The following is a 23357-nucleotide window of genomic DNA, read 5'->3' as shown; positions in this document are numbered from 1 at the left end:
TTCTGATAGTCCTTATATTGAGACAGAAGATGCTCAAATCACAAGAACTCAATGCTGCACAAAGTTGATGACTGTTGTTGATCACTTCATCATTTATTTCTTCAAAATGATCAAGATCCTCGAAGCTGAGCAAATTTGATAAGTTGTTGTTACTCATTATTCAAACTCTCATTAATCCTTTCCATGTTTCTTTCATTCCAGCTTAAGAGAAACTCTCCACTAACATCCTTTAGTTTTCGAATTAGGGTCAGCACTAAATCTTCTTGCCCTGTTGTGATATATCTGAAGGTTTGTGTGTGTCTGTTCATTGCTACTATTACATGTTGTGTGCTGTTATATATTCCAAGTTGTTTTTTATTGTTCCTTATCAGAACTACATTCTTGTGAGTTAAGCCCTGTGCTTCATGAATTGTATGGACTTTAATTGAAGGGTGAAGTTTTGATTGCAGCTCTTCTAGCACTGTTTTCTTCTCAAGCTGAGTGAATGTAAGAATCAGAGTGTTGGGTTCAAGTGATCCAAGTTCTCCATTTGTTATTGGAGGTCTGACAGATAACAGGACCTCATTTTTCGTACCAATGTCCTGGTAGTAGCTGGAAAGGATGTAGCAGATGTCTATTGGACACCTTCTAGTTACTGTTTGATGGATTCTCTTCTCACAGAGAGATGAAATGTGTGACCATTCAGCTGTTAATTTACTTCTCTCTATGTAAGGTATTTGGTTTGAATCTCCTAGCAGAATAATCTCAGAATCACCAGCGAGAGATGAGACAAATCCCACAAAACCTGCATGCATTAATACTGCTTCGTCTATGAATACACGTTTGTATTGCTTTTTTGATCCGTTTATTATAAAAGATGAAACTGTTCTATAATCCTGATTAATTATTCTTTCATATTTATTTTTGTGAATTCTCTTGCCTAATTTCATTTATTCCAGCTCTTGTCTGACACAAAATGAAATCTTTACCTGGTGTATGTTGCTGAAGGAAAAAGTGAGTTTTACCACACCCTGGAACTCCATCCATCCAACTTATTTTTGGCATCTTACAATTTCTGATGTCAACTTTTAGATATTTAATTATTCATCATAAATCAGCTGACAAGTGATTACACAGATGTGTGGAGAAGCCAGTCTATTGCTGTATTTCCATAAGGTCTATAGTTTCAATCAGGTACTTATGGATGAGAACCTTATGGGAATACAGCAATAGACTGGCTTCTCCACACATCTGTGTAATCACTTGTCAGCTGATTTATGATGAATAATTCTATAGACTGATTTTTACACTAATATTGGCGTATGAAGGAGGCTCCTTTTTCCTTTTATATTATCCTTGAAACGAAAAATTTCCAAAAACCTTGTATATACGTCGACGCGCAATTAAAAAAGGAACATACCTGTCAAATTTCATGAAAATCTATTACCGCGTTTCGCCGTAAATGCGCCACATATAAACATTTAAAACATTAAGAGAAATGCCAAACCGTCAACTTGAATCTTGAACCTCACTTCGCTCGGTCAACTATAAATTGCATGCCTCATTGAATGCAATTTTTATGCACTATTTAATAGGATGCAAAGAAATTATAACAGCTTGTCTGGGCGCCTAGATGTCTTCTGGTTTACTCGCGCTAAGTTCCGGAAAGCGTTATATGATAATTAAATCTTGTGTAAGCATGATCTGATAAAATAAATAGTTGGTTTATCAGTGTGGATGTGCATATGGTTTGAGACGTCGTTCAGTTATAAATAATATTTATTCTATTGATAAAAATTTTGTTCATTATTTGTTATTATATTCTTCAATTTTTATAAGTTTTGGAATTTTAATTCTCAATTAGTTTTAATTTTACTTTTTCATAAGTATTTGAAATCTTTGTATTTTTCATTTTTGAATAAGGTGGTATTTTTGTTGTTTGTATTATTCATTATTGCATAAGTTCGTATTATTTTTATCATTATTTTAATTTTTTCATTTGTATCTGTATAATTTTTATTGTTAAGGAGACATATTTGGGGAAACCCATGGTCTCCATTGTGAATAAATAAATAAATAAACGATTGATTGCGTGCAATAACGCATGCAATTAATAACTGGAATAACATAGTATTGTCTCTCGAACTTTTTCTGCTTTGAACTTCGGCTGTCCTGTTGCCAGTATGTCTTGAAGGAGATTAGCTTTTGATGTTAGAATTTTTGATACACCAACCCTAACAGCCATTAGCTGTTTTCACACCGATATCTCGCCGACACGACATGCAGACAGGATCTACTCTGATTGACAGTATAAGAGGCGGCTCCGGTTTATAAGTGCGCGAGGTCTACTGTTCACATAACTACTAGTTAGAAAGATTCAATAATCCATTTTTTTCCTTATTTTCAGATTTTATTATTATTTTTAGAAGTAAAAAGTCAAGACAGATGGTATCAATCGTTTAAATTTTCCGCTGCCATGGGTGAAGCAATATCATCTGGTTCACAAAATAAAAACTCATACCCCCAGTTTTTCATACGTCGGTTAACATTTAATCACAATTAAATGCTTTACTTTAATCGAGATTAGTGCTAACCGATGGATTTTGGATGCGAAAAACAGAAATTTCAATTGATAACGTGTAAACAATGTTTGATTCTGATTAGTTGGCACCATTTTAACCGCGATTAGTTGAAACGAAGAAGATTTGGATGCACAAAGGTAAAAATTGAAAAATAACGCCGGTTGAACAAATCGACGTAAAAGATTTTTAACAAGCCATTCACGGGGAATTAAATCCATTTAACGCCGATTAGGTACCAACTGATAGCTGTCTTACAATTAGTTTTTGGTAAAAAACTATAAAATTCAAAGTATGAGCTAAATATATAATTATTTAATTTAATTTCATCCTTTCATAAAATAGAGAAGTGTATTTAGCTGATATTAGCATTCAAAATTAGATTCTGATTTTTGAGGTTAGTTTTCGATCTGGTTCGTCTGCAGATAGCACTGGACACTAGCGACAGACAGAACATTATTATGGCGCATGCCTATTGAATGTTCACCGCTTCAATAACATAACCTCAATTTGTGGCATTTGTTCAGAATAATAATAACATCTGTCGGTTAAATTACAGTGTTGCCAGATTGTGAAACCGTTAAAAATTTGGTTAGTTAACCAGGAAACTTAATCGGGATTAAAAACTAACCGATCTTTGTGAGTAGGTAGAAAATGACAGAGGGTGATCGAAATCAGCTGTTTTGACCCCACTAGCGTTGCCCCCCCCGCCCCTTAGCAGAGTTGCTGACGTCACATGACAGCAGGTTAGTGACGTCATCAGTCAGTTTGAAGGTTATGTGTGCTGCCATGTCTATCGAGTATAGGAATAAAAGCATCGACTATCTCATTGGCTGATTTATTTTTAATTGGTACTGCATGTGCAAACTTGCTTAGACAATTTATTATTGTTAAAATGTATTTGTAGCCTTGTTGTGATGTGAGTATGGAATCATTTCAACCAAGTCGGCTTGTAGTAAATCTTTTAGTCCCTTCAATGTCACCTGTCTTGTAGGATAGTTTTTCAAAGCTGGTTTGTGTAGTTCCTTGGCTATTACAGTTTTTTCATTGTCAATCTTTCTTCTCTTCTTCTTCTCATTCTCCATTATGAAGAACACCACTTCTTTTCACCAATAATACCAATAACACACAGTTTTCACTTGAACAACACACAAAAATGAAATGGTTTACAAATAGGTATTACCTTAATATTTATAAAAAAAGACTATATCGAGTAAATATTTATAATAACCCAAGCATGTAGTTCAGGGTCAATGGTTTCTACCATTTCACAATATGTTCTACTTGTGGGAAAATCGATAACTAATCCTTGTCCATTGTTGAAAGAATGAATACTGATGGCATAAAAGAAAGTATTGCTCATTATGCCTAGGAAATTGTCTGCAGAACCAAATGTCAAATCAAAATTTGTGACTTGTATGCCACTAACACACTCTATAGTGTTCATGTTTATAATATAAATCTTTTCACTTATTATTGTTAATATTATTATTATATGTTACTAACACTCTTGTTTGTTATACAATACAGTCACTCTTGTTTGTTATTCAAAAGGAAATAAAAAGTTTTGTGTGTTCATTCTATAATGTGTTAATAAAAAAGCATAACTAACTCACACTGTCTCTCTCTCTGTTTCTTCTCTATTCCTAACTCCAACTACACTAAACACACAACTGAAAACTGTGACAGTTGTTATTCTAGAGGAAAATCATATAGCAAGTTTGTCTTGTGACAGTTTTTACATGCCCACCCCAATGGGGAAGGGGTAGAAAAAAAAGTAGTTGTGTAGGCCACAAAAGCACTACAATCAATAGTAACAATTATTACAGACTAAGCTAAGCCGCAACTACCCCACCCTAGTGGGGCCAAACGCTAGTGGGGTCAAACCAGCTGATTTTGATCACCCTCTGTCATTTTCTACCTACTTTTGTGGAATAAAAATGAATCCATAAAACTAACGCTGATTTGTTAATCAGCGTTAAGGGCCCTACACACCTACAGATTTGGCCTGTCTCGGCCTGTGTCCTTGAACGACTCGGGGCAAAATCACTACACACTAGTAGTAAGCAACGCGAGCCCGGCCTGCCCTACTTTTCAATGCTATCCTCTCCACCAAAATCTAAATCGTCCAATAATGAAGATAGAGGAATTTTTATTTCAGATTTGAATTCAGCGACCCCAAATTCTTAAAAGCATAAGTCACAGTTTGCATTGATTCCTGCTGCATTGAAGATTCCTGCTGAATAAACTTGGTCTCTACGGTATGAACACCTCATGTTAATTGGGTCATACTTATTTGACCATAAGCAAATAGTCTATGTAGGTCATACTAAATCTAAGGTAAAAATGATCAAGTTTGGTGTTCCTCAGGGCTCTATCCTTGGACCTGTACTATTCACCCTGATGATAAATGATCTTCCATTATCAGTGACATCTCAGTCAATGCTTTACGCAGATGATACCACTTTTTTCAATTCAGACTCAGATTTTCAAAAACTCGCTTTTACGATGGAACATACTTTAAACCAAGCAAGCATATGGTTCAGGGCAAATAGTTTCCTATTGAATAATAATAAGACTCAACAAATGATTTTTAGCTTAAGAGAGATTCCAACAGATAATAGTGTAAATAATGTCAAGTTTCTAGGTATATATTGACGAAAAATTAATATGGAAGCCACATATTGAGTATGTAAATAGTAAATTGTCTAGGGTTATTTATTTGTTGAAGCAATTAAAAAATTATGTACCTGATAGCTATGTAAGGTCAGCCTATTTTGCATTTTTTCAAAGTATTCTTTTATATGGTGTGTTGTTTTGGGGTAATTGTAGCCATGTTAGCAGTGTACTTTTACTTCAGAAAAAAGCCATCAGGATATTAGCAGATGCGCGTAATAGTACTGAGCATTGTAGACCTTTGTTTATTAAGTTGAGAATCTTGACAATCATAAATCTTTATATATACACTGCTCTGAAACATGTAAAAACAAAGGTAGAGAAAATTACAAGACATACCATACATTCTTATGCAACAAGAAATAAGAATAGACTGAATATACCATTCCAAAGGCTTTCAAAGTCAATGAATAGCTACAATATTATTGGTCTGAAACTGTACAATAAGTTACCTCTAAGCTTAATAAATGAGTCTACAGATAGATTTAAAATAAAACTTTTCAACTGCTTAGTGAAAACATCAATGTATTCTATACAAGAGTTCTTGGATTCCGATATGATTATTGATGTTTCATTCCTTGATTGCTTAAAGCTTTCCTTTCTTGTTTTAACATTTTGACAGGGCCTTGTTTGTACTGTTGTTTGAATAGTGATGAATATTTGAATTCTTCTGGGCTTACTTAAGATGTAGTTATGTTTATGTGTTTATATATGTATATCGTATATACTTTCAATTACATTAACTTATAACCTTCTGACTTGCATAATGTTAGTATAGTTTTGACTTTGTCTATTGCCAATGTTGCTTAATGACAATAAAAATTTATTTATTTATCTAGTTTTGAAAATACCCGAAAACAAGGGAGTTATGGCTGTTTTTAATATAGCTTTCTATTATAGTGAAAACGTACTAGGTTAATAAGATAATAATTTTTTGCTCACAAATGGAAAGGTTTGAACACTTAACCTAGCGCCGCAGTGCAGGATGGTTTCTCACAGCTTGGCGTTGTTGTCATTTGAGATGGGTGTCTGGCTTGGAAGTGTTTCGGCCGCATTGCAGGATGACTGTTAATGGTTGCCGGAAGATCAACAGCTGGGTTGTTTTCGTTATTTTTTGTGATAGAGAAATTCTGATTGCAGATTCGTTCCCAGCGAACCCAACAATTCAGCATCGATGTATTTCACCAGAGGAACTCAATTCCGGGCGAAATCTTTCACTCTGTATAGTTTGCTAATGAAGCGTTTATGGATATATGTTTATGAGAACTTTTTTTCTTATTTTCACCTCTACTATCATGTTTCAAATTATTTTACCATAATTAAGAATCACCCTGTATTTAGCCCATACTTTGAATTTTTTAGTTTTTTTATCAAAAACTAATTGGAAGACAGCTATCAGTAGGTACCTAACCGGCGTTAGTTGGATTTAATTCCCCGTGAATGGCCTGTTAAAAATCTTTTACGTCGATTAGTTTAACCAGCGTTATTTTTCGATTTTTACCTTTCTGCAAACAAATTTTCTTCGTTTCAACTAATCGCGGTTGAAATGGTGCCAACTAATCAGAATTAAAAATTGTTTATGCCAGTTAGTTTAATCGGCGTTATCGCTTGAAATTTCTGTTTTGTGAAACCAAAATGCATCGGTTGGCACTAATCTCGATTAAAGTACAGCATTTAATCGTGATTAAACGTTAACCGACGTACGAAAAACTGGGGGTTGAAATTTTAGGTCTAAACATGAACATTTTTAAAACTTTTTTCTTATTTAAACTTTGAAAAGATGAATCCAAATATGAAATCAGAAAATCAACTATGAATATGAAAAGAGTTGAATATGAATTTAATTCTGTCCATTTTCACTTCTATTTCCTCCTTATTGTTATTTTATCTGTCTCTCTCTACACACACACACACACTCTCTCTCTTTCTCTCTCTCTCTCTCTCCTCTCTCTCTCTCTCATATGGCGGAAGGTGTGGCTCGTTCATCAATTGGGCTAGTCAGTCGGGTCGAGCGAGGGGTTTGTTACCACTGTCTGAAAAAAATGGCTTTTGGTGGCCCTGAAAAGGGCCAAGTTTGTTGCTGGTAGCCCTGAAAAGGGACCAAGATTGTTGCTGGTGGCCCTAAAAGGGACCAAGGCAGGCTAGATGTTTAGTAGTCGTCGACTGGCGCGATACCACGCCGCGCAAGGGTCCCGGGCAGGTCCGTCTGGTGCGAGAGCAGGCCGGCAGGGGCTCAAGTCGATGGTTCGCAGTCTCCACTCTGGTTTACCCGGGCTACGGAGAGGGCTGACCGGGTGATCTACTAGCCAGAGGTCGTGCCGAATCTCCACCGGGAGGACCTCCTCGACCACTTCCTCGTTTAGAAGGGGCCTTCGGTCAAATCCCGGGCAGGCAGGGTCGTAGGCTTCAGCTGCACACACTCCGATGTCGGTTTGGCACCCAACCCGCACATCCAGAACCGCGCGCCAGTTGTTAGGCTGGGGCGCTAAGTCTTGGGGCGCAGCTGGCGCGGCGGTGTAAAGCCTCAGCCTCTCCTCCACCTGGCGAAGCCGACGTAGGGCCCTCCTCTTCTGGATTCGGCGGCCGGCTCGGTTCCTCCTAGGCATCGGCTGGGTAGTAGACAAGGAAGACACCTCAGGTTGCGGTTAGTCTCGCCGTGGTTCCCTCATTGGCCTGCTCGCTGCTCTGCTCCTGGTCTAGGTAGTGGTCTTGGCTGGTAGTGGTCTCGGCTGGTAGTGGTCTCGGCTGGTGGTCTCTTCTGGCTCTTCAGTGGAAGGCTGCTAGTGAGCAAGTGCTATCGAGGGTAGCTGAGTAACCCCCTTTTATTCACAGTCCCCGAGTTCACCTGCGCTGCTATTGGCCGGCGGTGCTCGGCCAATAGAAACGCAGGAACGGGTGGCGGCGACTGAGGCGCACCCTGGTGGCGGGTGGGTCAACCACTCATTTGGTTGATGCGTGGCGTGGGGAGCAGAGCAGAGCGGCAGGCTGAAAGGTAGCGAACGCGAGGGAGGTATCAATTCCCCCCCCCCCGTTTCAGGTAGCCACAGCAAGAATTTATAGATTGCAAAAACAAGATACAATGTTTACAAAATATACAAAAGTGCCATTGGGCAATAATTTTACAGAAGTGAGACCAGAAGGGTCTCCCCCAACAGGTGGGTTGTGGTCAATAATTACAGAAATAAGACCAGAAGGGTCTCCCCCAACAGGTGGGTTGTTATTCCAAGAGATGTTGCTGGTCGGTGGTTGGAGCCGGGCGTAGTTGAGTCTCGTACACCTTGATGGTCTCGTTGTCACGGGTGATCCAGTAGACAGCTCCTTGGTTGTGGGCGACCGTATATGGTCCCTTCCATCTGGGTGCTAGGCCCGCGTGGAATTTCTGAGCCTTGTTTGAGAGTTGATGATTCCGTGTGAGCACCTGGTCGCCGATCTGGTAACGAGGCTGTGTCTCGGCTATCGGGTCTCCCTTCCTATTGAGATAATTTTCTTGGTTCAACACGGCTTCGCGTTGGATTGCAGTTAGCGTGTGTAGACGCTGGTTAATATGGTCTTTGTGCGGTTCGAGTTGATTTTCGGGCCAGTGGCTCCATTCCCCTGGCCGTGGAAGGGTTTGGCCAAACAGGATTTGACTGGGGCTGTATCTTGTTGCTGTGTTCTGTCGATTTCGCAGGGTGAATACTACGGATGGTAGTTGGTTCTCCCATTCTTGGTGTTGTTCTTGTAGGCGGATCCGTAGTCCCTTCTTGAGTTCCTGGTTCCTTCTCTCGGTAGGGTTGGCTCAGGAGTGATAAATTGGCGTGGTGTAGTGTAAGACTCCCCATTTGAGGCAGAGTTTGTTCCATAGTTTCCCCGTAAACTGAGTGCCATTGTCGGAGAGTAGGATTTTTGGGTATCCCCATCCGGGAAACAGGTGCGTATCCATCGTGCGGCCAATCGTGTTGGCGTCGCCGTGAGGCAGCGGGTAGGCTTCTATCCACCTGGAGAAAGAATCAGTGATGACCAATATGAATCGATTTCTTCGCTTGGAGAGTGGGCAGGGGCCCATCAGATCGAGACATACGGTTTCCCATGGTCTAGTAGACCGTCGCGGTCGTTGCTTAGGTTTGTGATTCCGGTTGTACGCTTTTGAGCAGCTACACAGCAGGCAATTTTGTACGTACGCGGTTATCTGCGCCTTCATACGGGGCCAAGTGTAGTATGTAGCGATGTTTTTGGTAGGATTCGGCATAGCCTGGATGTCCCATCAGATCATCGTCGTGATAGCGGAACAGTAGCCGGGTGCGAAAGTTGGGCGGTATGACTATTCGCCAACCGTCGTGTGTCTTCTTCTCCCAGAGTCGGTTGTGTAGGCGGTAACTGGTGAGGAATACTTGATCAGTTCCCGGTTGATCCTCCAACGGTCGGGGTTCGATCTCCATCCATCGTTGCACCTGCGCGTTGATCTGGTCGTCTGTGGCCTGTGCTTTCCGAATCTCTTCTAACAGTTCAGTTTTGGTTGCGATGCTTGCTAGCGTAGCGGGTTCACTGGTGACTGGCAGGATGTCGGGAGGCATGGTTTGTTCTAGTTGTTGACTGGTCTCCTCAACTTTTTCGTTGTTGGGTTGCCGTGACAGTGCGTCGGCGAACTGATTCTCTTTACCCGGGCAGTGTTCTAGGGTGAAGTCAATTTCTTGTAGGAGCAGGGCCCATCGAGTGAGTTTGGCGCGGCTGTCCTTTGCAGTTTGTAACCAGGTAATCACCTTATTGTCGGTACGGAGTATGAATAGCCTGCCTTCCAGGTAAGGGCGATATCGCTTTATTGCCCAGACAACCGCAAGGCACTCTTGTTCGTTACTGTGATACTGTTGTTCCATGTGGTTCAGCTTGGCACTGGCGTATGCAATCACCTTACGGTCATTGTTGATTTCTTGGTATAGGACAGCCCCTATACCGACCTTGCTGGCTTCTGTCTGTAGGATGAAGGTCTTGGAGAAATCTGGTCGACAGAGTGGTTGGATGTTGGCGGTCAATGCTTGTAGGCGGCGGAAAGCTGTCTCTTCTGTTGGTGACCATTTCCATCGCGTCTTTGTGCTAAGTAGCTCAGACAGAGGCGCACAAACGTCAGCGGCGTTGGGTAAAAATTCTCGTAGCCAGCCGACTACTCCGAGAAATTCTTGCAGTTTCTTTCTGGTGGTGGGTGGTTGGGCAGAAGTCACAGCTAGGATAGCCTGCGGTTTTGCTTGGTTGCCCTCGGAGGTGATTATGTGACTGAGGTATTCAAGTTGCTTGCGGCTGATCTGGCATTTTTCTGCTGAGACAGAGAGATTGTATAGATTTAACCATTCAAACACTTTGGCTAAGTGGAGTAAGTGTTCTTCCCAGGTATCCGAGTACACAATGATGTCGTCGAGATAAGCGTAGCAGAACTTGTTGACGTATCCACTCAGTACCTTGTTCATCATGGATTGGAAGCAGCTGGGTGCATTTCGTAGGCCGAAAGGCATGACCTTAAATTGTAGCTTTTTGCCGTAGGGAGTGGTGAAGGCCATGTAAGGTCGAGACTGGGGTGCGAGTGGTACCTGCCAGTATCCCATCCGTAGGTCGAGTGAGCTGAATATTTTTGAAGTTCCCAGGCTTCGAATGATGTCCTGTAGGGTCATCTGCGGTGCCGTGGCTGGAACGGTGATGGAATTAAGCCATTGGTAATCGATGCAGAACCGTGATGTGCCGTCCTTCTTGGGGACAATGACGATTGGAGAGTTGTAAGGCGAATCACTGGCTTCTACCAGGTTGCGTTCCTTGAGGGCGGCAACTTCGGACTCGATAATTTGCAGTTTCTCCCGTGAGTATCGGTAAGGCCGCTGGCTGCGTATTTCTGAGCTGTTGAGTTGAATTGTCATGGTGGCGGCCGTGGTGATGGAGGGTGGCATCTGCTCCATGAACAATTTTGCGTGTTGTTGCAGTAGTACTGTTAACCGTCGGTGCTGGTCGCTGGGCATGTCTTCTAGTAACTTGTCAACCAGGTGAGTGTCCATCTCTACTGAGACTGGTGGTTGCGCTATCCAGAAGATCGTATCTCGCTGCGTCTTGCCGTAGATTAGCCTGTCTTGCTCAAAGTCAAGCACTGCCTTATTCTCCCGAAACCATGGTCGTCCCAAGATGATGTCTTCGCGTAGGTCAGGTAGACCTAGGAAGGGAATATTTTGAATGTGCTGTTGGATCTGGAGTTCCAGATGTCCTTGTATGGCCGTTTCGCAGCTAGTGGGACGGTTGGCCAGCAGTACAGGTAGCTTCAGCGGTTGGATCCGTGTACCGTGGTCGAGGTGGGCAGCTCTCACGAAGTTGTGCGTTGCGGCTGAATCGAGTAGAGCGTGTAGTTGTTTACCCGCGAGGATGACAGGGATCCGGGGTAGAGTCTGTCCGTCTATCTGGATCAAGGCTAGGTTCGGTGCTTGGCTGGGCGGAGGGCTGGTGATGTGGTTGTTGACCTACTGGGGCGGCAGTGTTGGTGACCTTGTCGGTGACTGCGGCCAGGGCAGTGTTGGTGACCTGGTGGCTGACTGCGGCTGGACGGCGGCTGGGTCAGTGTTGGTGACCTGGTGGCTGACTGCGGCTGGGGCAGTGTTGGTGACCTGGTGGCTGAATGCGGCTGGGTCAGCGTTGGTGACCTGGTCGTCGACTGCGGCGAGGGCAGTGTTGGTGACTCCGTCCATGAAAGCGATCCTGGTAGGTGGCGGGTGCGTGTGGGTCACAGTTGCATGTTCCTCCCCAGGCTGGTGGTTGATGACGCGCTCATCGTCGGCTGGTAATGCTGTCCTCTCACGGGCCAGTAGAGGCGCGGCTGCTGGGTGCTGTGGAGAGTCTCTGTCAGCCGGGAAGAGCAAGGGGTCTTCGGTGACATTGGAAGGAGACTTAGCGACGCTAGCAGGGTCTACGGTGGCGTGACGGGTAGGCGATCGATCCGTTGTGAGTGAGACGGTCATGAGTGAAGGCTGGGTGGTTGACGCGCAAGGGTGTGCTGGACGCGGTTGCTGTTGTGAGACGGTGACCCGGGTGACGACTGGTACTGGGTCATTCTTGATAGCCCGTGGAGGTGCGGCTGCTAGGTACCGTGGAGAGTCTCCGTCAGCCGAGAAGAGCGAGGGGTCTTTGGAGACGTTGGAAGGAGGCTTGGTGACGCTGGCAGGATCCACGGTGGCGTGACCAAGGAATGACTGGCTGGCCGGTTCGGTGACGGTTATCACTTGTAGTTGGGGTGGTGACCTGCAAGGCTGGCGCTGCGGGTCTTGCACCTCATCGATAGTGTAGTGGACTCCTACTTTCCGTGCTGGAGGGGTGGAGTCCGAGTCTCTCCAGTATCGCCGTTTCCCTGCCGTTTCTTCACAAGTTCTGGGCAGTCGCGATGAAAATGCTTGGCCGGGCAGTAATGACACTGAGGAAGCTGGTTGTAGTTGAACCTCGGCGGCGGCTCTCGATGGGGTGGCCCTGCGGGTGCTGTAGGTTGAGGCGGCTTATATTATGGTTGATTGTTGAGGTCGGTTTCCAGGTCGTTGGCGATCATGATCAGCTCTTCATAGTTCGTGGGACGAGCAGCTCGAACTAGGGTGCAAAGCTCGGAACTCAGCTGACCAATGAGCAGGGCGATCACCTCGTCTTCAGCCAGGTTGGTTCCTAAGCGCTGCTGTAGTTGGAGCTTCTGACGGATGAATCGCTCCACTGGCTGGTTCAGTTTGTGGGTGGTGCCATAAAATTCTGTGTGAGCGGCTGCGATTTTATGGGCTCCCGAGAAACGGGCCTGAAGTCGGTCACGGAACTGTTCCCAGGTGGTGACGAATTCTCCGTAGTCTCACCACCAGGCGGTGGCGTCGTCTTGTAGTTGCGCTTTTAGAAGCATGACCCAGGTATAGCTGGGAATGTGGTGACCCTGTAGCAGCTCGGTGCACTGTTGCATGAAGGTGATAGGGTCTTCATGGAGCTTGCCGCGGAAGAACGGTAGCAGGGTCGCTATGCTGGTCAGCTGGCTGAGGTTGCTGGTGTAGCTGACGGCTGGAGCCGGTAAATTGGCCATGTTGCTGGTTGCGGTAGTGGCGTGACTAGAGGTTGACGGTGGAGCAGGCAGGTTGACGGTCAGCACGCTGGGTTGCAGGGTGGTTGGTCGAGCGGGCTCGCTGGTGAAGGTGGGTGGCTGCATTGCCCCGGTTTCGCTGGTGGAAGCGGGCGGCTGCGTCGTGCTGCTGTCGGTTTGACCGGTGGTCTGTGCAGGCCAGCCGGCGAATGTAGACTCGGTGTGCTGGCTGGTTGACTGCATCGAATCTTCGGTGGTTGTATCTCCACTGTCTCCGGCTCCGGTTCTAGTCGCTACCATGTTCAGGTGTTATGGGCGCCACTGGGAAATTGCCTGTTCTTGGACAGGTATTCTAAATTGAAAGATTCAGAGACACATTTTGTTGAAAGAAAATAAGTTTGAATTTTTTGTGTGAAAAATTCAAGACATACATTTAGATGAAAAATTTAAGACATACATTTAGTTGAAAATTTAGGTTGACATTTTGTTTGAAAAAAAAGTTTTGACAGTGGTAACGGGTTACTGTATCTCCATACAGTGAGTGGCCCCACGTTGGCAGGCGCCAATAATTGATATGGCGGAAGGTGTGGCTCGTTCATCAATTGGGCTAGTCAGTCGGGTCGAGCGAGGGGTTTGTTACCTCTGTCTGAAAAAAAATGGCTTTTGGTGGCCCTGAAAAGGGCCAAGTTTGTTGCTGGTGGCCCTGAAAAGGGACCAAGATTGTTGCTGGTGGCCCTAAAAGGGACCAGGCAGGCTAGATGTTTAGTAGTTGTCGACTGGCGCTATACCACGCCGCGCGAGGGTCCCGGGCAGGTCCATCTGGTGCGAGAGCAGGCCGGCAGGGGCTCAAGTCAATGGTTTGCAGTCTCCACTCTGGTTTACCCGGGCTACGGAGAGGGCTGACCGGGTGATCTACTAGCCAGAGGTCGTGCCGAATCTCCGCCGGGAGGACCTCCTCGACCACTTTCTCGTTTAGAAGGGGCCTTCGGTAAAACCCCGGGCAGGCAGGGTCGTAGGCTTCCGCTGCACACACTCCGATGTCGGTTCGGCACCCAACCCGCGCATCCAGAACCGCGCGCCAGTTGTTAGGCTGGGGCGCAGCTGGCGCGGCGGTGTACAGCCTCAGCCTCTCCTCCACCTGGCGAAGCCGACGTAGGGCCCTCCTCTTCTGGATTCGGCGGCCGGCTCGGTTCCTCCGGCATCGGCTGGGTAGTAGACAAGGAAGACACCTCAGGTTGCGGTTAGTCTCGCCGTGGTTCCCTCATTGGCCTGCTCGCTGCTCTGCTCCTGGTCTCGGTAGTGGTCTCGGCTGGTAGTGGTCTCTGGTAGTGGTCTCGGCTGGTGGTCTCTTCTGGCTCTTCAGTGGAAGGCTGCTAGTGAGCAAGTGCTATCGAGGGTAGCTGAGTAGCCCCCTTTTATTCACAGTCCCCGAGTTCACCTGCGCTGCTATTGGCCGGCGGTGCTCGGCCAATAGAAACGCAGGAACGGGTGGCGGCGACTGAGGCGCACCCTGGTGGTGGATGGGTCAACCACTCATTTAGTTGATTCGTGGCGTGGGGAGCAGAGCAGAGCGGCAGGCTGAAAGGTAGCGAACGCGAGGGAGGTATCAACATCTACGATATATTAGAACAGTTAGCCAAGGCGTTGAATGTAACATGGTGTCCCAGTGAAATAAGTATTGCCCATCGACTGCCTGGACTCAGAAAAGCGATAATAGTGAAATTCATACGAGGAACTACACGTGCTGATTGGCTAGCTGCCGCCAAGCTGAAGAGGGGTCTGAACGCAGAACATGTGAGCGCAGCATTCAAGAATAAAACACCTGTATACCTGAACGAGCACCTCACTCAGCAAAACAAAACTCTCCTCAGCCACGCGAGAAGACTGGTGAGGGAGGGACGCATCGCATATGCATGGGTGAAGGATGGCACAATTCTAATCAGGGTCACGGCTGCATCCAAAGTCATGAAGGTGGAGAAAATAGACGACCTCGACTTCCCGAGCTTGGAAGCAGTGGACGAGGGCTCAGGAAGTCAACAACCGGGAAGCAGAGAGGACAATGTGACTGCAAATAGCGGCAATAATCAAACACTGGACAAGTGAACACCGAGCATCTGGTAATGTGCATAAATTCCACTAAATAATCATTGCATGAACTCAATGGAAGCCTTTATCACCGATGATGAACTATGGAAATAAGATCAGAATGTTCAGCACTTGCCATCCCGTTTAGACTTGCTGAGAATTAATTTAGAGGAGCTAAAACCTGACATACTGGCAATATCTGAGCACAAGATGTCAGAAGCTGAAACTGCACTGTTAAATATACCCGACTATACTATAACCTCAAATTTCTCTAGGAGTAATAATATGGGAGGCGGGGTCATGATTTTAGTTAGTAATAAAATCTATTCAAGTTGCAGGCCCGTTGAACTGCCGGCAATAAAGTCTATAACGATAGAAAAAGAATTTGAGTGTTGTGTGACTAAATTTTCAATTAATAGTTTCTCTTTTGTTATGGCCTGTTTGTACAGAACACCCTAACATTGTTTCTTAGATTCTTTTTTCGAAAAACTTGAAATATTGCTTGAAATTCTGTGCAGGAAATACAAAAATGTTGTACTAGCTGGTGACATAAATATTAATGTACTAAAGAAGAATAATGTTTACCATAAGTTCAGAAATATTCTAAAAATGTATAATATGTCATTTAAGGTCGATTTTCCAACTAGAATAACTACAACCTCTGAAACTGTCATTGATAATTTTATTACAAATATTTGTGATGAGAACTTAAAAGTGACAGGCATTATAACCCATATATCAGATCATGATGCTCAGCTATTTGAAATTTTTAATGTTAGTAGATTTCACAAAAAACCAATAAGAGGTCTTAGCAGGAGATTTGACGACTGTAATTCCAATATATTTTTCAAAGATTTAGAGAGCGTCAATTGGATGGATGTTTATCAATCTTCAGTAAGTGATAAGTATAATGTATTTATTTCAATTTTTTCATATTATTTCAACATTAATTTCCCAAAGCTATTTATGAATAAGAAGGAAACAAATAAGGTTAAATATTCGAGCAGCGAGGTCATTAGGAAGAAGAGAGACTTATCAGAGCTTGAAAGAATATTTAGAAATACAAAGAGTGATGATTTAAAAGATCAAATTAAAACTAGAAAGAGAGACTTAAGACATCAAATATCAATAAATAAACAAAAAGTCTTTGACAAAAAAGTCGCCAATGCAAGAAATAAAAATAGAGTTATCTGGAAGATTGTTGAGATTAAAGACATTGTAATGATATTGAATTTACTAATTTCAGTTGGAAATAACTTCTCACTCCCATTGTTAATGTAACAATGAATCTAATGAATCTCTAATAATAATCTAGTAAATAATGAATCTAACGCAAATCTCCAATAATAATCCAGTAAATAATGAATCTAACGCAAAACTCTTTTATACAAAGATATTATCTTTTCAATAGCAATTTAAAAATGTAGACAATGTAAAACTTGAAACAAACAAAAATGTAAAACTTGATAGTGTGAAACTTAAAAAAATATATTGTTCAATTAATTTTAATACGTCTATGAATAAAATATCACACTCGTGTTATTTATATTCATTTTTGAAGATTCCATCAATAGTCCCAATTTATTTTCCTTATTGTAAGATTGATATTCTTCCGGATCCAGCCTCTGAGACACCTGTAACTAAGGTTGAGTAGTTTCCACCAAGCGGCAGTCGTTTCCCAAATTTGTCGCAGGAGCTGCAGCGATAGACTCCCTCGTTATTTCAGTGCTGCTTCAGTTATTCTACAGTCCACAGTTACGGATCACTATGCCATTTGCTTGAACATTGTATCCTTAAAAGCTCTAAAACCGTCCAACTCAGAAAAATTCGTTATTAGAACTGACTGGAAAGAAGTACAAAATGTTATATCCTTACATAACTGGAACACAGTTGTTGAAGAAAACGACGTGGATAGTGCAACAAATTTATTCACTGTATCTCTGAAAAACATAATTGCAACAAATTCTCATAGAGTTAAAAATTTCTTGCAAAAATACCCAGCTCAAGCCATGGATCAGCGCGGGACTTGTTAACTCTATTCGGCACCGCGATAAACTAAGAAAAAACTCATTAGGCAACCGTTCAACTATGCTTTAAAAAATGAATTCATACAATATAGAAATTCCTTACATTCAGCAATAAAACATGGAAAATATAATTACTACAAAAACAAAGTTGAGGAAGTGTCCAGCAATCCAAGAACATTCTGGACAGTCATCAACGAAATTTCTGGTCGTGCTGAAATTAATAAATCATTCCCAGATTGTGCATTCTCCCCTCCTGGTGAAATTATAGATTCTCAAAAAACCATAGATATTGCTTACAATTTTAATCAATACTTTGCCACTGTAGGAACAAATTTAGCTAACTCCATAGTAACCTGTGATGCGCCGGCAGTACGTGATGAGGACCATGCTGTAGACTCTGTTTTTGATCTACAACCAGTCTCGCGACAAGAGCTGATCAAAGTGATCATGAGCCTGAAGGGCCGATCAGCTCCCGGTTGCGATAGGATCCCTACACAAGTTATCCAACATAACATTGGCAAACTTATACTACCTGTTGAGCATATTATAAATCTAAGCATTCGCGTGGGCCGCTTCCCAGGTGCTTTCAAAACGGCGAAGGTCATTCCCATCTACAAATCTGGCCCAAGGAGTGCATTCTCAAACTTCAGACCTATTTCTCTGTTAGTAATCCTGTCGAAAATTATTGAGAAATGTTTAAAATTACAGCTTGCTAAATACCTGAGTGAAAACAACTTCATTTCCAATCACCAATATGGTTTCCAAAAATCAAAAAACACTTCTGATAACCTTTTTGACTTAACCAGAATCATTTCCAACAGTTTAAAAGAGAAGAAAAAAGTATTGTTATCATTTTTAGACATTGCAAAAGCATTTGATACCGTTGATAGGACTATTCTAATTAAAAAACTTGAATTTTTAGGTATAAAGTTAAGAATAACACTCTGCAATGGTTTAAAATCTACCTTAAAAAAATCTGGTGTGGCGCACTCACACAACTTTCCTTGCCATTATGAAAATTGATCACCTGACGCTAGTGTTCCCGCGCATCTCAATTCAAAGATTTGAGCCAGCTGGTGACAGGGCAATAACCCTGGAGACACACATGAGGTCTGCTATCTCTTCATAGTGAATGATTTAATAGAATCAACAATAATTTGCAATTGAATAATAACATTTTCTCGAATTTAAAGCTTATTTTCAAATTTAGGTGAAAATTAATTGTAGAGATTTTCATGCTCAATCTACTGCACTTGATTTTTTTTGTTTCAATTGTATCTGAAGCGTGATAATTGGGAATCTATCTGCATTGATGGGGCGGAGCTTCTGAAATTTTTACAGATATTTATTTATTTATTAGATTAGCAAAATATGGGATATATATATTATATGGGACTTGTGGCAGTTGATAGAGCTTATCGATGACTATTTTAGGTATGAATTTGATCAAAATCGTTGGAGCCGTTTCCGAGAAAATCACGAGAAACCCTGTTTTTCACAACATTTTCGCCATTTTAGCCGCCATCTTGAATTGCATTTGATCAAAATTGTTCGTGTCGGATCCTTATAGTGAAAGGACCTTAAGTTCCTAATTTCAAGTCATTCCGTTAATTGGGAGATGGGATATCGTGTACACAAACGCACATACACTCATACACACACACACACACACACACACACACACACACACACACACACACACACACACCACACACACACACACACACACACATACAGACCAATACCCAAAAACCACTTTTTTTGGACTCAGGGAACCTTGAAACGTATAGAAATTTAGAAATTGGGGTACCTTAATTTTTTTCGGAAAGCAATACTTTCCTTACCTATGGTAATAGGGCAAGGAAAGTAATAGATTACAATATGTCTGTATTAATGGAGAAGTGAGTAATAAATAGAATGTTGATTATGGTGTGGTTCAGGGAAGTACTCTTGGGCCACTGCTTTTTCTGATATACATTAATAATCTATCAAAAATGGAAGTGGATGGAGAATTGTACTTATTTGCTGATGACACAGCAGTTGTGTCTTCAGGAAGCACTTGGGAGGAGGCCTACGAGAAGGCCTCTATTGACTTAATGAAAATAAAAACTTGGTTTGATCACAATTGCCTAACGGTAAATGTGTCAAAGACAAAATATATGCCAATAATAACAAGGAACCAAGCTGATCCAGGTCCCTTAATATTAAAGATGCATTCCTGTAATAATCCTAGGTCTGATAGCTGTGGCTGTGGTGTGATCGAACGCGTTAACCACTACAAATACTTGGGAGTGGTACTAGATTCCAGGATGAGTTGGGAGCAACATGTTCAGTGTGTAAAGAACAGGCTTAGAAAATTATTGTATGCCTTCTCAGAGCTGAGCCATGTGGTAAGCTTGAATCAATGCAAAACCGTATATTTTGCCTATGTCCAGTCCATAGTACAATACGGAATCCTAGCTTGGGGTGGGGCCTCCACCTCAGTTATTGAGCCTCTGGCGGTTACTCAAAGGGCAATTTTAAAAACAATTCTAAAAAAAGATTACAGATATCCAACAATTCTTTTATTCACAGAGTTTCCAGTTCTAAATGTCAGACAGCTTTTTATTAAATCTTTGTTAATTCACAAAATAAAATACAATACAGAGCTCTTAGGAGAAACTATCAATAATATCTATTCAACACGCTTCAGATCCAATTATAACTTTGAAATTCCCCAGCTGACACATGGCTCGGAACTGACAAATCCTGCTTATCTGGCGCACGTCCTTTATAGGAATGTGCCTGACGAGATACAGGTGTACAGGAGGAGGATGGACAGGTGGCTATACCATATTGGCTGGGAGATGTCCGAGGAGTTACTTCGATCCCGCTATGCACGATAATCAATCCAATCTAACCCAAAGTTTGATAAACCAACTTACACTTCCTTCATATTGTTATCTATCTTTTTCTAGTCTGGATTGTTAAGATATTGTATTTTTCCTTGTCCCACTCTCCCATTTACTTCAATCTTTTAACTTTTCATTTTATTAAATTTTGTTTTTCTTTTTGATTATCTGGGAATTCATCAGGGACCCACGCACTGCGGTTCATGCATCTCTTGAAATCTGTTAATACATATGAATAAATGAATAATCAATCAAATTTTATGTCAAATGATGTGAAATTATAATTAAATCATTAGAATTATCTAGAATTTAGGTGCATGCTAAATATGTAGGAATTATTATTGTTTTAAACTGATGTGTGAAAGACTGTTACCGTACTGAACTCCCCCCTACACACAGACGGATAGTCTAGTAGGGGGTTTCCTTGCATATTTTATAATACGTTTGTGTGATGTAACACTTCTGTAATTATTTGGGAAATAAATAATTTTTGAATTTGAATAACACGCTCTCTCTCCATAGCAACGGTTTGTTTAGAGACCAAAATGGCGTCGTAGCAACGGCTTACGTCATCACTTACATCGCCTATAGAACTGAGTCTAAGAATCAGTGTTGCCAATCTTGCAATCGCATTTAACAAACTAAACATTGCTCGTAGGGCCGCCGGCCTCATCGCGGACTTTCAGGATTCTAGCCTAAAATTTTCAGTGCAAATCCGTAGAATACGGTTCCATGTTCTTACAAAGAATTGTTTTGAATGTTACTTCTATAGGTGAATATTCGTATGTATTTTTTATAATAACATGTTTGAGGCTATGTAATTTCCAGTGAATTTATTGCTTTAAAAAGCTGCACTGATTTTTACTTTCCTTGCCCTATTACCATAGGTAAGGAAAGTATTGCTTTCCGAAAAAAATTAAGGTACCCCAATTTCTAAATTTCTATACGTTTCAAGGTCCCCTGAGTCCAAAAAAGTGGTTTTTGGGTATTGGTCTGTATGTGTGTGTGTGTGTGTGTGTGTGTGTGTGTGTGTGTGTGTGTGTGTGTGTGTGTGTGTGTGTGTGTGTGTGTGTGTGTGTGTGTGTGTGTGTGTGTGTGTGTGTGTGTGTGTGTGTGTGTGTGTGTGTGTGTGTGTGTGTGTGTGTGTGTGTGTGTGTGTGTGTGTGTGTGTGTATGAGCGTCTGTGTACACGATATCTCATCTCCCAATCAACAGAATGACTTGAAATTTGGAACTTAAGGTCCTTACACTATAAGGATTCGACACGAAAGATTTCGATCAAATGCAATTCAAGATGGCGGCTAAAATGGCGAAAATGTTGTCAAAAACAGGGTTTTTCGCGATTTTCTCGAAAAAGGCTCCAACGATTTTATTCAAATTCATACCTAAAAAAGACATTGATAAGCTCTATCGACTGCCACAAGTCCCATATCTGTAAAAAATTCAGGAGCATCACCCCATCTATGCAAAGTTTGATTTTATTTAGATTCTCAATTATCAGGCTTCAGATACAATTTAAACAAAAAAAATTAAGTGGAAAAGATTCAGCATGAAAATCTCTACAATTTATGTTCAGTAACATTTTCACCTAAAATTGAAAATAAGCTTGAAATACGAGAAAATAAGATTATTCAATTGCAAACTGTTGGCAACTGTTGATTCTATTAAATCATTCACTATGAAGACATAGCAGACTTCGTGTGTCTACAGCGCTATTGTCCTGTCACCAGCTCTCTCAGATCTTAGAATACTAGATTTGATATGCGCGGGAACACTAGCGTCAGTTGATCAATTTTTTATAACGGCAAGGAAAGTTGTGTGAGTGCGCCACACCAGATTTTTAAATTAATAGTGAAAGGATAGTGAAACTACGTTATTTTATCATAGAGGAAATAATATAGCATTTATGCTAACTTTTCTTTCTATGATTTTATTTGAACATGTTATTAGGACTTTCTGGTAGTATGACAACATGATTCAAGTAGGCACTGTATACTGAATACTGGAACCTGATTGACTTCCTAGTGACCACCAAAAAGGGTTAACTTAAATTAAAAAGCTAAAGAGGGACTTTAACTCCGCATTCCATAGAACATTCAAAAAATATATTTTCTTTGAAGTATGATTACTGCTACAAGTAAATATAATAATTGACTATTAGTATTGGTTTACTTACCCAACTCCACGGATATGATACTTCTGACGATAGTTGAATACGCATCGCACAACTTTTTCGACTAATTGAAATGGCAAGTCAATGATTGGAGATTCCAAGGGAACAAAATGTACAACACCCACATCCACATCTGGTTTTGGTACAAAAGCTTTGCCTGTTAAAAAGCACCATTTTTAAAATCATGTAACATATTTTTCATATTATAGAAAACGAAATCTAAAAAATATAACATTGTAAGAGTATATTACGTAATGTAGAGTGACTTAAATTTAAATTCGCTAGAGAAGCGATTTGGTTTCGTGGTCGCTCTTATAAGCTATCGATAAAATAAGTTAAGCTCCATGCGCCTGCTACTAGGGGTGACCACTTTAAGAGCCGAACTCCTCTAAATACCATTCATGAGTTTAGAAATCACTTCACAGTGGTTCGGAACACATCTAAAGCTGTAGGTCCACTCATCTCTCATCATTATCATCATCCGTTTAGAAATCGCTTCCCAGTGACTCGGAACACACCTAAAGCTGTAGATCCACTCATCTCTCATCATTATTATCCGTCTCATTACCCACACTGGAGCACCAAGTCTGGAGCTCATGTGGGCATCATCTTCAGCAAAAAAACTCACTTCAGGAAAATCATTGACCGAGCGAAGTGAGGTCTAAGATTCAAGTCGACGGTTTGGCATTTCTCTTAATGTTTAAATGTTTATATGTTGCACATTTACGGCGAAACGCGGTAATAGATTTTCATGAAATTTTACAGGTATGTTCCTTTTGTTATTGCGCGTAGACGTATATACAAGGTTTTTGGAAATTTTGCATTTAAAGGAAAAAGGAGCCTCCGTCATACGCCAATATTAGAGTAAAAATCAGACTATAGAATTTATTCATCATAAATCAG

At 41.8% G+C, this 23357-nt stretch overlaps 1 protein-coding gene across 1 annotated transcript; it reads right to left on the bottom strand.

The window, feature by feature from the left end:
• Positions 1-11556: 11556 nt before the first annotated feature.
• Positions 11557-12214, bottom strand: LOC120351354. Its single transcript, XM_039428302.1, has 2 exons — positions 11810-12214; positions 11557-11762 (listed from the first exon to the last, which is right to left on the bottom strand). The coding sequence occupies exons 1-2, from the start codon at positions 12194-12196 to the stop codon at positions 11595-11597; spliced, it is 555 nt and encodes a 184-aa protein (XP_039284236.1). The 5' UTR covers positions 12197-12214; the 3' UTR covers positions 11557-11594.
• Positions 12215-23357: the final 11143 nt, after the last annotated feature.

This window comes from Nilaparvata lugens, chromosome 5 (genome assembly GCF_014356525.2).
Source record: "Nilaparvata lugens isolate BPH chromosome 5, ASM1435652v1, whole genome shotgun sequence".
In the NCBI taxonomy this organism is placed as follows: domain Eukaryota; kingdom Metazoa; phylum Arthropoda; class Insecta; order Hemiptera; family Delphacidae; genus Nilaparvata; species Nilaparvata lugens.
The sequence above is the reverse complement of the archived record's forward strand: the minus strand, read 5'-3'. Positions and strand labels throughout refer to the sequence as shown.